Source organism: Microtus ochrogaster, chromosome 16 (assembly GCF_000317375.1).
Source record: "Microtus ochrogaster isolate Prairie Vole_2 chromosome 16, MicOch1.0, whole genome shotgun sequence".
NCBI lineage: Eukaryota > Metazoa > Chordata > Mammalia > Rodentia > Cricetidae > Microtus > Microtus ochrogaster.
In genome coordinates this window covers 23,508,640-23,523,604 of record NC_022018.1, presented here as the reverse complement: position 1 = coordinate 23,523,604, position 14,965 = coordinate 23,508,640, and the positions used below count along the sequence as shown (strand labels likewise).

General features: G+C 33.9%; 1 protein-coding gene across 8 annotated transcripts in view; it reads right to left on the bottom strand.

Moving 5' to 3' along the window:
- Upf2 (UPF2, regulator of nonsense mediated mRNA decay) overlaps window positions 1–14,965 on the bottom strand; it is a 101,198-nt gene that overhangs the window by 23,394 nt on the left and 62,839 nt on the right. For 7 of the 8 annotated variants that reach the window (XM_026783014.1, XM_005354864.3, XM_013349043.2 and 4 more), the window contains exons 13-16: window positions 11,476–11,679; window positions 10,295–10,570; window positions 7,844–8,027; window positions 3,167–3,306 (exon numbers count right to left, since the gene is read on the bottom strand). In XM_026783014.1, coding sequence (XP_026638815.1) covers window positions 3,167–3,306; window positions 7,844–8,027; window positions 10,295–10,570; window positions 11,476–11,679 — 804 coding nt within the window. The remainder of the gene's footprint in view (window positions 1–3,166; window positions 3,307–7,843; window positions 8,028–10,294; window positions 10,571–11,475; window positions 11,680–14,965) is intronic. The other variant, XM_013349045.2, reaches the window with a different exon arrangement.

Sequence of the window (14,965 nt, the reverse complement as noted above, 5' to 3'; positions counted from 1 at the left end):
AAAAACCACAAATGTTCTTAGTTAAGCATGGTGTATATGCTTATAATAAATCCCAGTAGCTAAGAAAGGAAGGTTCAAGGTTATACTGCTGAGCCAAGCTAGAGTCACCTAAGAAGGAGGAACCTCAATTGAGTAACTGCCTCCAGACTGATCTGTGGGTATGTGTGGGGCATTACCTTAATTAATAATTGATGTGGGATGGCCAGGCCACTCAGGGCAGATGGCTCAGTGGTTAAGAGCACTGGCTGCTCTTCCAGAGATACTGAGTTCAATTTCCAGCACCCACATGACAGCTCACAATTGTCTTTAACTCCAGTTCCAGGGTATCTGACACCCTCACACAAACATACATGTAGGCAAAACAACAATGCACATAAAAACAAAAAACAAAAAAATCTGGGCAAGCTAGTTGGAGTCTCTGCTTTACTTTCTCCATCCAACCCCTGTTGTGGCTTTCCTCAACGAAGGACTGCAATCTCTAACATGATCTACACCATCCTCTTTCCCAAGTTGCTTTTGATTATGGTGTTTATCACAACAACAAAAACCCAAGTAGGACAAAGATCATCTTCAGGTACACAGTAAGATATTGGAGACCCTGTCTCAAAAGCAAACAAGCAAGCAAACAACCAATCAAAAGCACACAAAACAAAAACTAGTCTTAAAACTGCCCTTGAAGAAAATGAAAATGAATTAGTGTGTGTGTGTGTGTGTGTGTGTGTGTATACATATATTTCAGGGGACAGGGTCTCTCAATAAATCTAGAGCTCACTGATTCAGTTAAACTGGGTAGCCAGTGATCCTCCAAGATTATTCAGCTAAATGGGAATTGCAGGTTTCTATGTGGGTGTTAGTGTTCAAATTTGGCAAGGCAAGCAATTTACGAAATAAGCCATCTTCCAGGCCCCTCCTATAAATAAATTAATTATAAAAGATGCCTCATATTAAAAAACTAGGTTAAACTAAGCTGAATGAATTAACACCCCTCCCGTTATTTTTCAGTCAATAAAACTGCTTCTCAGGAATGGTTCAAGGATTCCCATGAAGCACAATTATCGCTAGATAACTTATAATATCCAATATGTTTAAGCGGTATACAGCATTGTTTAGGGAATGACTAAATAAGTTTGCATATGCCTAGAACAAATATATTACTCTCAAATATTTTTTATGTGAGTAGTAGAATGCATAGAGGAAGGGCCAACTGGATAAATATATTCATTTTGAAGAACAAGAATACATCTGTCCTGATTTCCCTAAATGCTACCATAATAGGTAGAATTATAAAGTGATCATTAATACACCACAAAGCCTGAGCTAGCTGGTCAGGTAAGCAGGAGAGACAATGTAACAAAAAACAAAGTGCCCATGATAAATACTGGCTCTGGTATTACTCTTGAGATCGTGGGCAAATTACTTACCCTATTTGTACCTTAGTTTGTCACTAACATCAACCTTGTTCATAAGAAACAATCATATTTACGATAGGGAACAGTATAGCAAAAATCCAGTAAATATTATTGTTATTTTAACAATAAACCTTATCACTTTTTATTAATTATATAAATGTTGCAGAAAATGATGTTTTAGTAGATCATCTACTTAATCTTCAACAATTATTTGTGTTTTTAGTTGATATTTAAGAGAAAATTTTTGGTTTGGTAGGTGCTAAGACATAAAAAAAGTAAAGATGGGGCCGGAGAGATGGCCTAATGGTTAGGAGGACTTGCTGTTCTTGCAGAGGATCCTGGTCCAGTTCCTCAAACACACGTGGCAGCTCACAATGGTCTGTAGCTCAAGCTGTAAAGGCTCCAGTGCATGCTAGACATACACACACACGGATTTAGCTCAGTGGGGTGTGTGTGTGTGTATGTATTATACATATTATCATTATATTATACACTTATCGTTTTATATATATATCATTATATGGCTGTATTTTTTTTCTTTTCTTTTTTTCTTTCTTTCTTTCTTTTTTTTTTTTTTTGGTTGTTTTTTGAGATAGGGTTTCTCTGTAGTTTTGAAACCTTTGCTGAAACTCACTCTGTAGACCAGGCTGGTCTCAAACTCACAGCGATCCACTTGTCTCTGCCTCTTGGGTGCTGGGATTAAAGGTGTGCAGCACCACCTGGCTCCTACTGTTTCTAATAAGTTGAAGTCTTGCCTTTTCTTTCTCCACTGGAGTAAACAGTCATAGAATTCCCCTCCCCATGTTTATTACTCCACAACACATCTTTCTTCTTAAAAATTTCTCTGCTTGTATTTGAAGGATAGCTATGAGGAACAGAGGAAACTTGAAGGGTGAAGAGAAGCATTCCAATCTCATTTTTCTCAGTCAACCCATCTTTTTAGACAGCCATATAACTCCTCCAATTAAACATTTGTTTGCATTTCTCCCTACCACAGATATAGCATGTGTAATTTTATCTTCTTTGATTTGAAATACAAGTAATTTAAAGTGATAAACCCTTCCAAAACACAAAGTTCAATACTGAAACCAAAGAAATGAGAGCTGGAGAGATGGCTCAGCAGTTAAGTGCACTGGTTGTTCTAAAGGATCTGTGTTCAATTTCCAGCATGTACATGGCAGTTCACAACTGTCTGTAACTCCAGTTCCAGGGAGTTTGTTTCAGAACTACTCAAGTTGGTAAAAATAAAGCAACACATATAAATATTTAGTCAATACAATAGTTTTCAGATTATAAAGCCCACAGATTGTTCATATTCAACAATAAGATTAAGAAACATAGGAGATTAAAACAATGTTTTTCTCGAACTGCTAATTAAATAAAAATGCTATGATCATCCTAGTTTTGGTGTTTATAAAACCCCTTCATCAAGGGATGTTATAATAGAATTATATTAGTTACATTTTCAGTAATAAAACAAAGGAGAGATGTCTATTAATTAAAAATCTTTACTCAGGCTGGAGAGATGGCTCACATGGAAAAGTACTTACTGCCAAGCCTAATGGTCTGAGTACAACCCCTAAAACCCAAAGAGAAAACTAACTCCTACAAACTGATCCCTGAGCTCCAATTGTGTGCTATGGTACAGACAGGGCCATGTGTGTGTATGTAATAAAAAGCTTTTAAACTATTTACTCGACCATATATTCTTCTGCACATATACCCACAAATTTATCTGTAGATATAAAAGTAATTACTTCTTCTTCTGGCTCATTCACTTCACTTTCATTTCCAGACTGTTCTTCAGTTTCAGCTCCTCCTTCTTCTTCTTCATCATCCTCTTCAAGATTTTCCCCTTCTGTTATAGAATCTTTGGACTCCTTGTCATTTACTAGGCCTTGAAAACAGGACAAAAGTAGGAAAATACATTTAGAAAGATAAACAGTATAATATCATTTTTTAAACCAACACTTTACTTAAAAATTATGAATTAAATAATCAAAAGCCATTTTCTCAGAATAAATGATCAGAATTGAAAATAATTGTGAGAAACACTGTAAAAAAAACTATACATTTGCCTCTAGACTAGAAAAATAATATGGAAGTATGTATATACCTCTTTTCCCTTTTCTTAAAGCTTCAAATACTTAAAAGAGTATCCTATCCCGTCTAAACTTTCTCAGTGAGAGACCCATGGCCACAGTCTACAAATAATAGTTCAGCAAGCTCCAAAACTACAAAAATAAAATAAAAATCAAGTCACTTTAATGGAGAAATTACATTTGGCTATCAATTTCAATGCACTTTAAAAAGGAAAGAATTACTAATAATGTGTATTAGTCTTTGCATTTTATGAGTATCGAATGTCAGAGTTTGAATTACTAGACAAATCAGCAACAACAAAAATTTAAGCTAGTGCTCTAAGCCCAAGCAACTGGTAAAATTATTTAAGCACAGAGCAATTAATGTCCCTATTTTCAGTCTAGAGGGAAAGAGAGAATAGCTGAATAAAGTTCAGAAGTACCTAATTTTAAAGCAAAATTCATACTGAAGACCAACAGATAGTGTCTCAGGTTACGTTTCCATTAATGGAAGTATTTACTTATTGCTTACTAGCTTTCATACATAAAAGCAGTAGGTTTTATATGTGTGTATGTGTATGTATATGTATGTTGTGTATATATCATGTCATGGCATAAGTGTTGAGGTCAGAGGACAACCTACAGAAGTCAGTTCTCTCCTACCATGTAAGTTCCAGGAACCAAAGTCAAGGTCAGGTTTGGTGGCAAGCATCCTTACCTGTTGAGCCATCTTGCAAATCCCTAACTAGATTTTAAAAACAAAACATTTGGGGGCTGGAGAAAAGGCTCAACGGTTAAGAGCACTGACTGCTCTTCTAGAGGACCCAGGTTCAGTACCCCAAACCCACATGACACTTTGCACCTGTCTGCAATTCCAGGACCCAACACCTATACATAGTAAAATACCGATGCACATAAATAATAATAAAAACATTTTAAAAACCAAAATATGACTGATAATTATCAAAGGCAAAGTCAGTTTATAATCTAAATGTTACCAGTAAACATATCAATACAGAGATAACTTCTGTGATATGAAACATTACATCATTGTCCTCCCTTCTTTAAATATGCATCACTGAGAAAACAATATGTAAAGAACCGTTTTGATAGTAATGCTTCCAAAATATCAGGAAAAATATTATTTCTAACATTTTTATTTGTACTGCAACAAAGCTTCAAAACCAATTTTTAAGTACTGCTTTTTGCATTTGCTCAACTATATAATAACTAAACTATGAATTACTAGGAAACTGTCAATGTAAACAATGTATATAAACCATGCAAAATACAGACAAAATTTAGAATATTAAAATGTTAGAAGTATACTTGGGGAACAAAATAAAATGCATTTATCTTTCAACTTGAATTGCTTCGTGATTCAGTTTTTCTGCTTACCACAGGAGTGGTAACAGCTGCAAAGCCTCTGTTCAGGTGGTTTAACGTGTATTTCTCTGCTTAGTTGAACTTATCCTCCATATATTTGGAAGTCACAAGAGCATGTGTTTTTTATCCTGTCTTATACCTTAGCTGGTGCTTTAATTTGAGCTTTGTTTGTCACACGTAAGTAATACCTCCATCATTCTGGCAAACAAACCATATTCATTAGAACAAACTTTCTTGGTTTACATATGTCATGTTCATTTACCTATCCTTACAGATGCTAGCCTTTCAATTTGCTTGTGCACTTCATATAAAAGTGATAATAACTTGGCATGGAAACAATTTTTCTCTTAATTTTAAACTGTATAAAATGTGTGCATTTTGTTGGGTTTTGTTTATTTTGTGGATTTGTTATCTTGTTTTTCTGGGACAGAGTCTCCCTTAATATTCATACTGGCCTTTGACTCTTTGCCTCTGCCTTCCAAGTGCTGAGACTACAGGTGTATGCCACTGAACCACATATACAAAAAATTTCAAACAACCAAATTTGTTATTTTTGGGTGCATTCTTCTACAATTTAAAATTGGGAAACACTGGTACTAAATCATTTTTAAGCCTTTAAAAAATAAATATTCAACACATTTGGTTCACTGGTTTTCTTTATTCTATTTTTAAAAATCCTTATTCATCATATGCTAATTGCCTTATTTATTATTAATTAGAACTAGTTTTGGACCTTTAATAGCTTTTGGCTTTGTTTACAATTTAAGAAATATATTCTTTTGCTCTAAAACATATTTATTTATATATCTTATTTTCTTTCATTTTTGTATTTTTATGTTTTTATTTTTCCAGACAGGGTTTCTCTGTGTATCCCTGGCTGTCTTTGAACTTACTCTGTAGATTAGGCTGGCTTCCAACTCACAGAGATCCGCCTGCCTCTGCCTCCTGCGTGCCAGGATTAAAGGCCTGAGTCACCACCACCTGGCTTGAATATTATTGTCACTTCTCTCTCATCTGTTCTTTGCAGTACTAGTTGGAACTCCCAAAATAAAATTAAATAATATCACTTTGGCTTTATTTGTAATTAAAAAAAGTCTTAGCCCCCTTTTCGTTCTAGTCTATCTACCTAGACAAATGAAAGTCACTTTAAAAAATAACAGTGATATAAAATGGGAAAGACCTTAGAGTCAAACAATAGAATTAAGTAACTAAAGCAAATTCAAACAAAGGAATATAATCTATTTTTTAAAAAAAAAAAACCACAAAGATTTAAAAAAGTCCAGTTACAAAACTGCAAAAACCATGAAAAATAAAAAAAGAATACAAAGTATATCCACACATCATTCTTTCTGAATGCAATAAGTGATTTTCTTTGAATTATTCAGAATAACTGCCATAAACAGTGATAATACTGTAAATGGTTTAAGACATTAAAAAATAATTTTAGTATTTCCCACTAGCTTTACTCTTTGCACTGGATGCTATAAAACTAAAATGAGATGTTTCCAGGTGCATAAAGACAAACAGTGAAAAATATTGCACAATTCTATAGTCTATTAACAGAAAGCTTATTTAAAATATATCCTCTGCATATAAACTCTTCCTTTTATCTGACCTCTAAAGTCAGGAGGAAACAGAGACAACTTGGCACAGACCCATTTTAAGTGACACCGTATTTAGAGTTTCAAACCATATGGTAATTCATTTTTTGCTCTTTGGGGCCCCCAAAAGAAATTCAAAGTCTTTTAACTCTTTAATTTACAAAAAAATGATCTTTTCTCTATCCTTACATGCAGTTGAACCATTTATGAAAATTTCTGGGCTCTAGGCTACACTTTAACAATTTAAAAACATATAAAGAATATGAATACTTAAAATTAAAATGATAAATATAAGATGATAAGCTTTGCTGAAGTGTTTATGTAATTGGAAATCTGAAAAGAAAAAGAAATTGGGTAACTTGGGTCAAGGCTGAAAAGCCAAGATTCACCCTAGGTCTTTGTGAGGTGAGCAACAGGAAAGTACTTGTACAGTCAGTGGCAGGAATTTGAAAGAATCAGGCAAGCACAAGCATGTTCTCCAAATGAGGAATTACCTTGGAGATAGCAAGTTACCAATATTCTGGATGCCTGGGGTAGGGAGGGGACTATTATTTATGCCCCCTTTACTTTAAACTGATTCTTGAGACATATAACCTAATAAAGTAATAGCATAAGTGTAACTGAAACTAAAGATGTGCATGAACATTCTACATGCTAATGAGAAATAAAATAATAGTTTTACCAATCCTGAAAACATAACTTTGAAAATATTACAATAAAACAGATGAGACAGAAGAGCTGTTAGCATACAAACTAGGTTGGCATGACTAGACCTTGTACTTGTTACCTGGTGACAGAGCTAGTATACTGCTGTATTCCACAGGGAGTGACACACAAATGAGGTAAAGTCTTCTACAACTACCTCAGAAGGATGAAGAGAATTGTAAAGATAATCTTCTAGCAGCGCATTTTCTCTAGACTCTGAAGGACAGCCAACTCTACTAACGAATAAGATCGGAAATTCTGTAGAGTTACTCCAAACTTTAAAGTGGTACTCCCTTCCAAGCTCCAAAGCCCATGTGTTCTCAGGAATAATAGCAGTTGAAAATATGCTATACATATGAGACCTTTCATCCAAAGGCTTGATCAGAAACCAGTCTAAAATTAAGAGCAGTTCACAAGATTGTATTTTTCCTTCACTATCACTTGCTTTAAGTCCTGCTTGACTGTTTTTTTTTTTCAATCTGAGATCCCTTAGTGAAACTAAATAGGTCACAAAGGTCTCACCTAACCCTATTATGCAATACTCAACATCAAAGATACAAAGTATGCAAATACAAAACTCTGACTGGAAACATTACAAAACAGATTTTAGAGACAATCTGACCAAATCCCCTTCATTTTCTCTCTGTAACGAATTGCTTACCTAGTTTTATTAAGAATTCTCGTTCCAAGTCTTGTACCTGCCTGATGGATTCTTCCAGAGAATTACAGAGTTTGATCTTTGGTCTTAGAAGTTCTAGTGTATCACTGATCATGTAATCTATATCAATAGGAAATGGATGGTCTTTTGTCCAAACCTCCAAACTTTTCTTCCACCAAACATAACGCTGATAACAAATGAAAAATAAATTTAGCTATAAGAAATTAATAACAAAAATTTAAAATAGTAAGTTGTATTGTGATGTTACCTAGTTAAAATAACTAAGTTAAAAGATTGAACAAGAAACCTATACTTTTTATTAAAGGTCAACAGCAATGATCCTAATCCCAATCATTTATTTCCTCCTATCTATGTAATTTTTGAGCCAGTTGTTGACTTTAGTCAAACATTTTTATTCTGGCTGTCATAGGTTAAAAAAAAGAAAGAAAGAAACAGACATGGAGAAAGTATAAACGAAATGCCAAATACTCTTCCAGGTACTCTGAAACAAAAGTAGAAAACCCATTTCCATGCCCCATAGTTGACACATTTAACTTTATAGAAGCAGATTCGATGCCACAGTTTTGATAAATTGTCATTATTTTTTCTATGCTATTTGCTTCGATATTTTTTTTTTAAAAAAAGGTCATTAAAGTATTTGAGGATTGAACTTTTTAAAAAAATATAAGTAAATTATGAACATTTACTAAACAGCTACCATGTACATGCTACTATGTAGATATTTCTCCTCTATACTAGTGTGTTCCATCATTTTACCTGCTCATGTTCTATTCCTAATATATATTAACAAGTAGCACAACCTAAGCATATATATATTATAAAAAATGCTTTTTTATAAAAAATATATTTTTGCTAGCACAAACATGTTCTTCTTCCTCTTCACCTTGTGGCCTAGGCTCTTGTTATTCAAAGTGTGGGTCTCGCCAGGAAGCTTATTAAAATGAAATGTAGATTAAGTTCCAATCATTTTAGCAATGTCCCAGATAATACACATGCACTTGGAGTTCAGCATTTTTTTTAACCTGCCTTCTAGAACCTTCTAAAACATAACCTATACTCTATTCTAGTGAGATATAACAACCTCACCGCAGAGGGCTGACATTTTCATATTCTAGGCAGAATAAAAATCTCATCTCTGAAGCCTAACTCTTATTTTTCTATCAAACTAACTTGGAAAACACCTTTGTTGATCTTCAGTCCTGGGTATTTCTGTGTGGCTCTTGTATCTGAGGCTGAAATAGCAGACATCAAAAAAGGATTCTCTTCTCAAAGAGATTCTACTTTGGATATTAATACTTACAGCCATCTCTTTCAAGCATAACTCAGGTATTTAATATAGACATCTCCAGTTTAAGACAGTCCTTACATAAAACAGACTTTTGACTCCCAAACCTGCAAACTCCTTCCCTCTTTTCTTGCTCATAAATTCATAAAATAAGGCAGTAGATACAGGAGTAAGATTAAGTTAAAAATGAAATTCCCCAACATTATTTACTCCCAGATCAATCCTGGCTACTATGTGGATGCATTTCCAATGCCTGGAGTTATAATACTTCTTCTCAAGAGGTAAATTGCTAACAACTCTGGTTGTGTATAATCGAATACTATTGATATTTACTCAGCAACAACTTAAGCATTTGATGACGAGCTGTCCTTTCTAATTAATATTTATTATATTGTATTTTACAGGGAATGATGACTGAGGTATGTGCAAACAAATTAGAAGTTACCGTGTGTGATACAAACTTTACAGAAGTTGTACAATTACACCTATATTTGTACTGAATTTAATTTACGCCATACTTAATCTAAATCGAATTATGGAATAAATAAAATATAAAAAGCACAACCCAAGAGTTTATTAATAAATGCATTTGGTTTCTGAACTATAAATGTTTACATGATCTGCTATTTCTCTAAATAGGTTAGTAAGTAAACAATTAAGCAGATTAAATTGGATCTTTTAGAAACAAGCATTTTGGATATAAACTAAAACATGCATGAGAGAAGAATGTTATCAAGTTGCAAGTAGCTGGTTGTGGCAATGCATATCTATGATCCTAGCACTTGGGAAGCTGGGGCAGGAGGGTCATGAATTCAAGGCCAGCCTGGGCTATATGGTGACACACTTGCTCAAAAAACAAACACCCAAAACCTTCAGGTACTTTAAGAATTACTGTATCAAATACCATAATCTATATACTGTGCCAAATTCACAATCTATATAATTCTCAAAATTAGCAACCAATCATTATTGATAATAAATGCTGCAAAAAATTAGAGTGTATTTGTGTATGAATCCATCACACAATTAATTTAAGGTCTCTACAATAAGTACAACCTAATTTTGAACATATATAAACATATATCTTTGCTAAAATTTTTGTTGTATATTCATTCAATGATACGAAACTGCGGATTGTGCTTACATACCTGAAAATATACAAGGAAGCAGTCAAGTTTTCGTTTACTGGAACCTCTGTCAAAGTACTGGCCACAGGTATCCAAAATAGTACATACTAATCTAATTCTAAACAGATGCTCAGGAGGGTCCAGTGAACTTGGAGAACCATCAGGGTTGACACCAAATGAAGTAAAAGAATAAAGAGTTCTGAAAATAACAGCTGATTCCACCATTCTGTAATTATAAAGTTCTCCTAAGAACTTGGCACTACTGATACGCCTCTGGTTAAATTTAGGTTGATTAACCTGAAAAACAAAACAAAAAACACCCCACAGGTTTTCACTGAAGAGTAGCAAAATAACTGGAGGGGTTAATCAAACTTAACAGTTATCAAGTATTCAAAGAGCATTCACCAGAGAAATGAAGATAATTTCCTTATTCTTTGCCTAATAATGTGGCCAACTTTAAGTATTCTTTCACTCGTTAGGCATATAAAGAACATGTTAGATATTAAGTTGAAAATTAAGCTATCATTAAATGAGCTTTTCCTAAATAGTTACACTATAATTCTTCCTATCAGCCCACCAACCTATTCTTTGTAAACTATGAATCAAGAAACACAAGTAGTTGATTATGTAAGATTCATATTATTTAAAAAGTACTTAGAAAAAAAGAAAATAAAATAAAAATAAAAAGTACTTAAAGAAAATTCCTATAATTATCAATTTTTATAATTAATATGCTTATAAATTCCTCAAAGTTAATTCTCAACAGTAAGTTAGAAATAATAAAAATTTAGTATAATCTGACAAAATAAGCTTTAAAAAGCTTCAGAAAAAAAAATTCTAGTGACTGTCTGAGGTTGTAGCAGGAAATTTAATACAAGTTTATTCACAAATAACTCCTAAGGAGCAGCAAATGATTTAATGAAAAAAAGGAACAGTTATTCCAATAATTATTTTTCTTTTTGTATGTTTTTGTTGTTGTTGTTTGTTTTTTCGTGGCAAGGTTTCTCTGAGTAGCCCTGATTATTCTGGAACTCAACTCTGTAGACTAGGCTGGCTTTGAACTTACAGAGATCTTCCTGCCTCTGCATCCCGAGTGCTGGGATTAAAGGTGTGTGCCCAAATTATTGTTCAATTCTAAGATTTAGAGACTGTTTATGTTCTCCACAAATTCTAACCAGGTGACAATAAAGGAAATCTGTTACCTCCATTCCCAGTCGAATATCTTCAAGTACTCCATCCACAACATGGATTCCAACATCCTCCTGGTAGAGTACTAATCCTGCCAAGAGGTTGGCTACACAGTGAATACTATTGTACTTCACGTTCCAGATGTTTATCATACAACAAATGACATAGTCTTTTATTTCTTGGTCTTGCCAGGGCAACTTTCGCATTTGTCTCAAAACCTACATGAAGAAAATATTTAAATTATTAAGATAAGCATGTATAATAATTCAGCTACTTTAGTCTTATTATCATGCAGAGACAGAGAACTTTTAAAATCTGAAATACTTCAATTTTCTTACATTAGAAACAGGTAAAATGAGATTTATTAATACTGAAAATTTATTATCATTCTCTAAACCTTTCCATAATTTCTCAAAATTCTTAAGAGTTTTTGGGTTCTTAAAGAAGAGCTAATGAGATGGCTTAGTAGGTAATTACCAAAAAAAAAAAAAATCAAACTAATGGTATATAGTTAAAGACTTAGCTCACTGAAAAAGAAAAGACAAGGTTTGCCAAAATTAGTGTTCTCTTGTTTGACACAAATAATCTCACTTCAAAATTTACTTTCTAACAACAACAACAAAAAAAACAACCCTCAAGTTCAGACCAATAAAACAGAACAGATGACCTAAGAAATAAACTTACACAATCAGAGCCATCTAATCTTTCACAAAAACATACAACAGAGAACAAAACCAAACAAGATAGCCTCTTTAGCAAATCATACTGGATATCCATAAGGGAAAAAATGAAACTGGATCATTCTCTTTCCCTTGAAAAGTAAATTCAAAATGGATTAAGACTTTATTAATGAAATACCTGAAATGTTGAAAGTCTAGAGGAAAACATGTTAACACACAGGCACAGGAAAGGCCTTCTTAAAAGAACTACATAAGCATAAGAAATAACCCAAAAAATTAACGGAGTTGATATTTAAAAGCTCCTGCACCTGAAAAAAAATTAAAAATCACCAGAGTGAAAAGATATAGAAATGAGAACTGATTATTACTGTTTAGTTAAATACTGACAATATCTTCTAATCAATAAATGAATTAGGAGAAAGAAATATAAATGATAATAAACATATGGAAAAGTGTTCAAAATCCTAAGCCATCAAAGAAAGAAATTAAACATTATGAGTCCATGTTACCCAATCATAATGGCTATCATCAAAAAAAAACAAATGCTGATAAGAATGTGGGAAGATAACCCTTGCATCACAACTGGTAGAAATATTAACTAGTACAGCCACTATGGAAGTCAATGGGAATATTCTTCAAGGAAACTAATAACAAAACTATTACACCATATGACCAAATACATCACCTGGGTATATATCTAAAGTATTCTAAGTTACCGTACCACAGAGATACCTGAACATCCGTGTTTACTGGTACACTTTTTACAATAGTTAAGACGCCCATCAACAGAGAATGAATAAAAAAATATAGCACACAATGGAATCTTAGTTATAAAAAAAGATGAAGTTATGAGATTTGTAGGAAAGTAGAGATACAGATCATTATATTAAGCAAGATAAATCATACTTAGACATATAGCACATGTTCTCTCTCATGGGGACTCTAAATTTAAATTTATGTATGTGTGTGTGTATGCATTTGTAGAATACAAAGTATAAAAAACTTGGGGGATAAAGACAAAAACTTGGATGGATGATGGGGAAGGACAGAATAAGGGAAGGTAAAGGAATGTATGAGATATGAAAGATGAGAAGACTAACAGAAGGACAGAAGGGATCAAGAAGAAAAAGGAGGTGTGGGGGAGGGGAGGAGTAGGAAAAAGAATGACACATTATGTATGAAAAAGCCATAGTGAGACCCATTATTTGCTATATTTAAAAAGTTTAAAAATCAAGTTGGGGAAGCGGCTCAGCTATGAAGTGCCTGTTATGCAATCGTGAGGGCCTGAGTTTGATGCCCCTCAAAGTCCACATAAAAAAAAGCCAGGCATGAATACACTCCTGCAATCCAATGCTGGACAGGCAGGGACAGGAAACTACCTGAAATTTGCTGTCAAGTCAGGAAAGCTGAATTTGTGAGCTCACAATTTAGTGAGAGAAAACACCTGATCATGACTAACCTTTTGGCCTCTACATGAATATATACATGCACACACACAAACATATATACATACACACAAATGTTTTAAGTCACTTAAGAGAGAGGATAACTTCAGTTTCCTTGTGTGTCAAATGGGAAATAGTAAAAGTACTAACACTTATTTCCTAGTTCACGGGATCAAACAAGTTATACTGTAGCATATAATGAAGTGTATAGTAAGATAAAAATGCTATAGATGTTAGTTTTACTATTTCAAAATTTCTTAGAAACAAGATAATCTGCAGAGCTCTCGCTGAAGACAGAATCTCCACTTTTATTATGGAAGAAAACGGATACTACTGGCAGATTGTGAAATAGTCCTTTCATGGCTATCTGTTTTCTATAACCATCTTTCAAGTACTGAGCAAAGTACTGAGCATGCTCTCCTTATCACTTTCACTGGAAATGTCACCACTTCATCACCATGGAACCTTCCAATGCTTCCAAACTTTCACCCCATTCTAAAACTGCTTTAAACAACTCTGAAGCACAGCTTCAGTAAAGAAGCTCTGCAGTTTATTACATGCCAACTTGTAAAGTTAACAAGGAACATCTTAAAAGTACAGTTTTTAACAAGGTAACCACAACAATTAAGTGGTTCTTAGCCTTTTCTGAATAATATCATCTTGTTGTGATAATCTCAAAAAAATAGATATCTCGCCAGGCAGTGGTGGCGTAAGCCTTTAATCCCAGCACTCGGGAGGCAGAGGCAGGCGGATCTCTGTCAGTTCGAGGCCAGCCTGGTCTACAAGAGCTAGTTCCAGGACAGGCTCCAAAGCTACAGAGAAACCATGTCTCAAAAAAACAAAAAAAAAAAAAAAAATAGATATCTCAATTTATGAAACTTCAGAGGGATCATGTACCAGTTTTCTGTCTAGCATGCACAAGGCTCTGGGTATCACCAGCATCCCTATAAACACTAAACAACAATACAAAAAGAACAACAGAAAGAAAACGTTTTAAATATGTACAGCATTACAATTAAATTTAGAAGTGAAACACTGATGTGGGCTGCTCCTCTGTATGCTGCGAATATGTTTTATTACCAATGTTTAATAAAGAAGCTGCTTTGGCCTATGGCAGGGCAGTATATAGCCAGGTGGGAAAGCCAAACTGAATACATGGAGTCAAGGGAGATGCCAACAGCCACCAGAGAAGCAAGATGTAAGGTAACAAGACACAAACCTCACAGTAAAATATAGAATAATAGAAATGGGTTAATTTAAGTTATAAGAGCTAGTTAATAATAAGCTTGAGCTAATAGGCCAAAGAGTTTTAATTAATATTAAGCCTCAGAGTGGTTTTTCGGAACTGGAGGGTGGGAGAGAAACCTCCAGTTACAAAA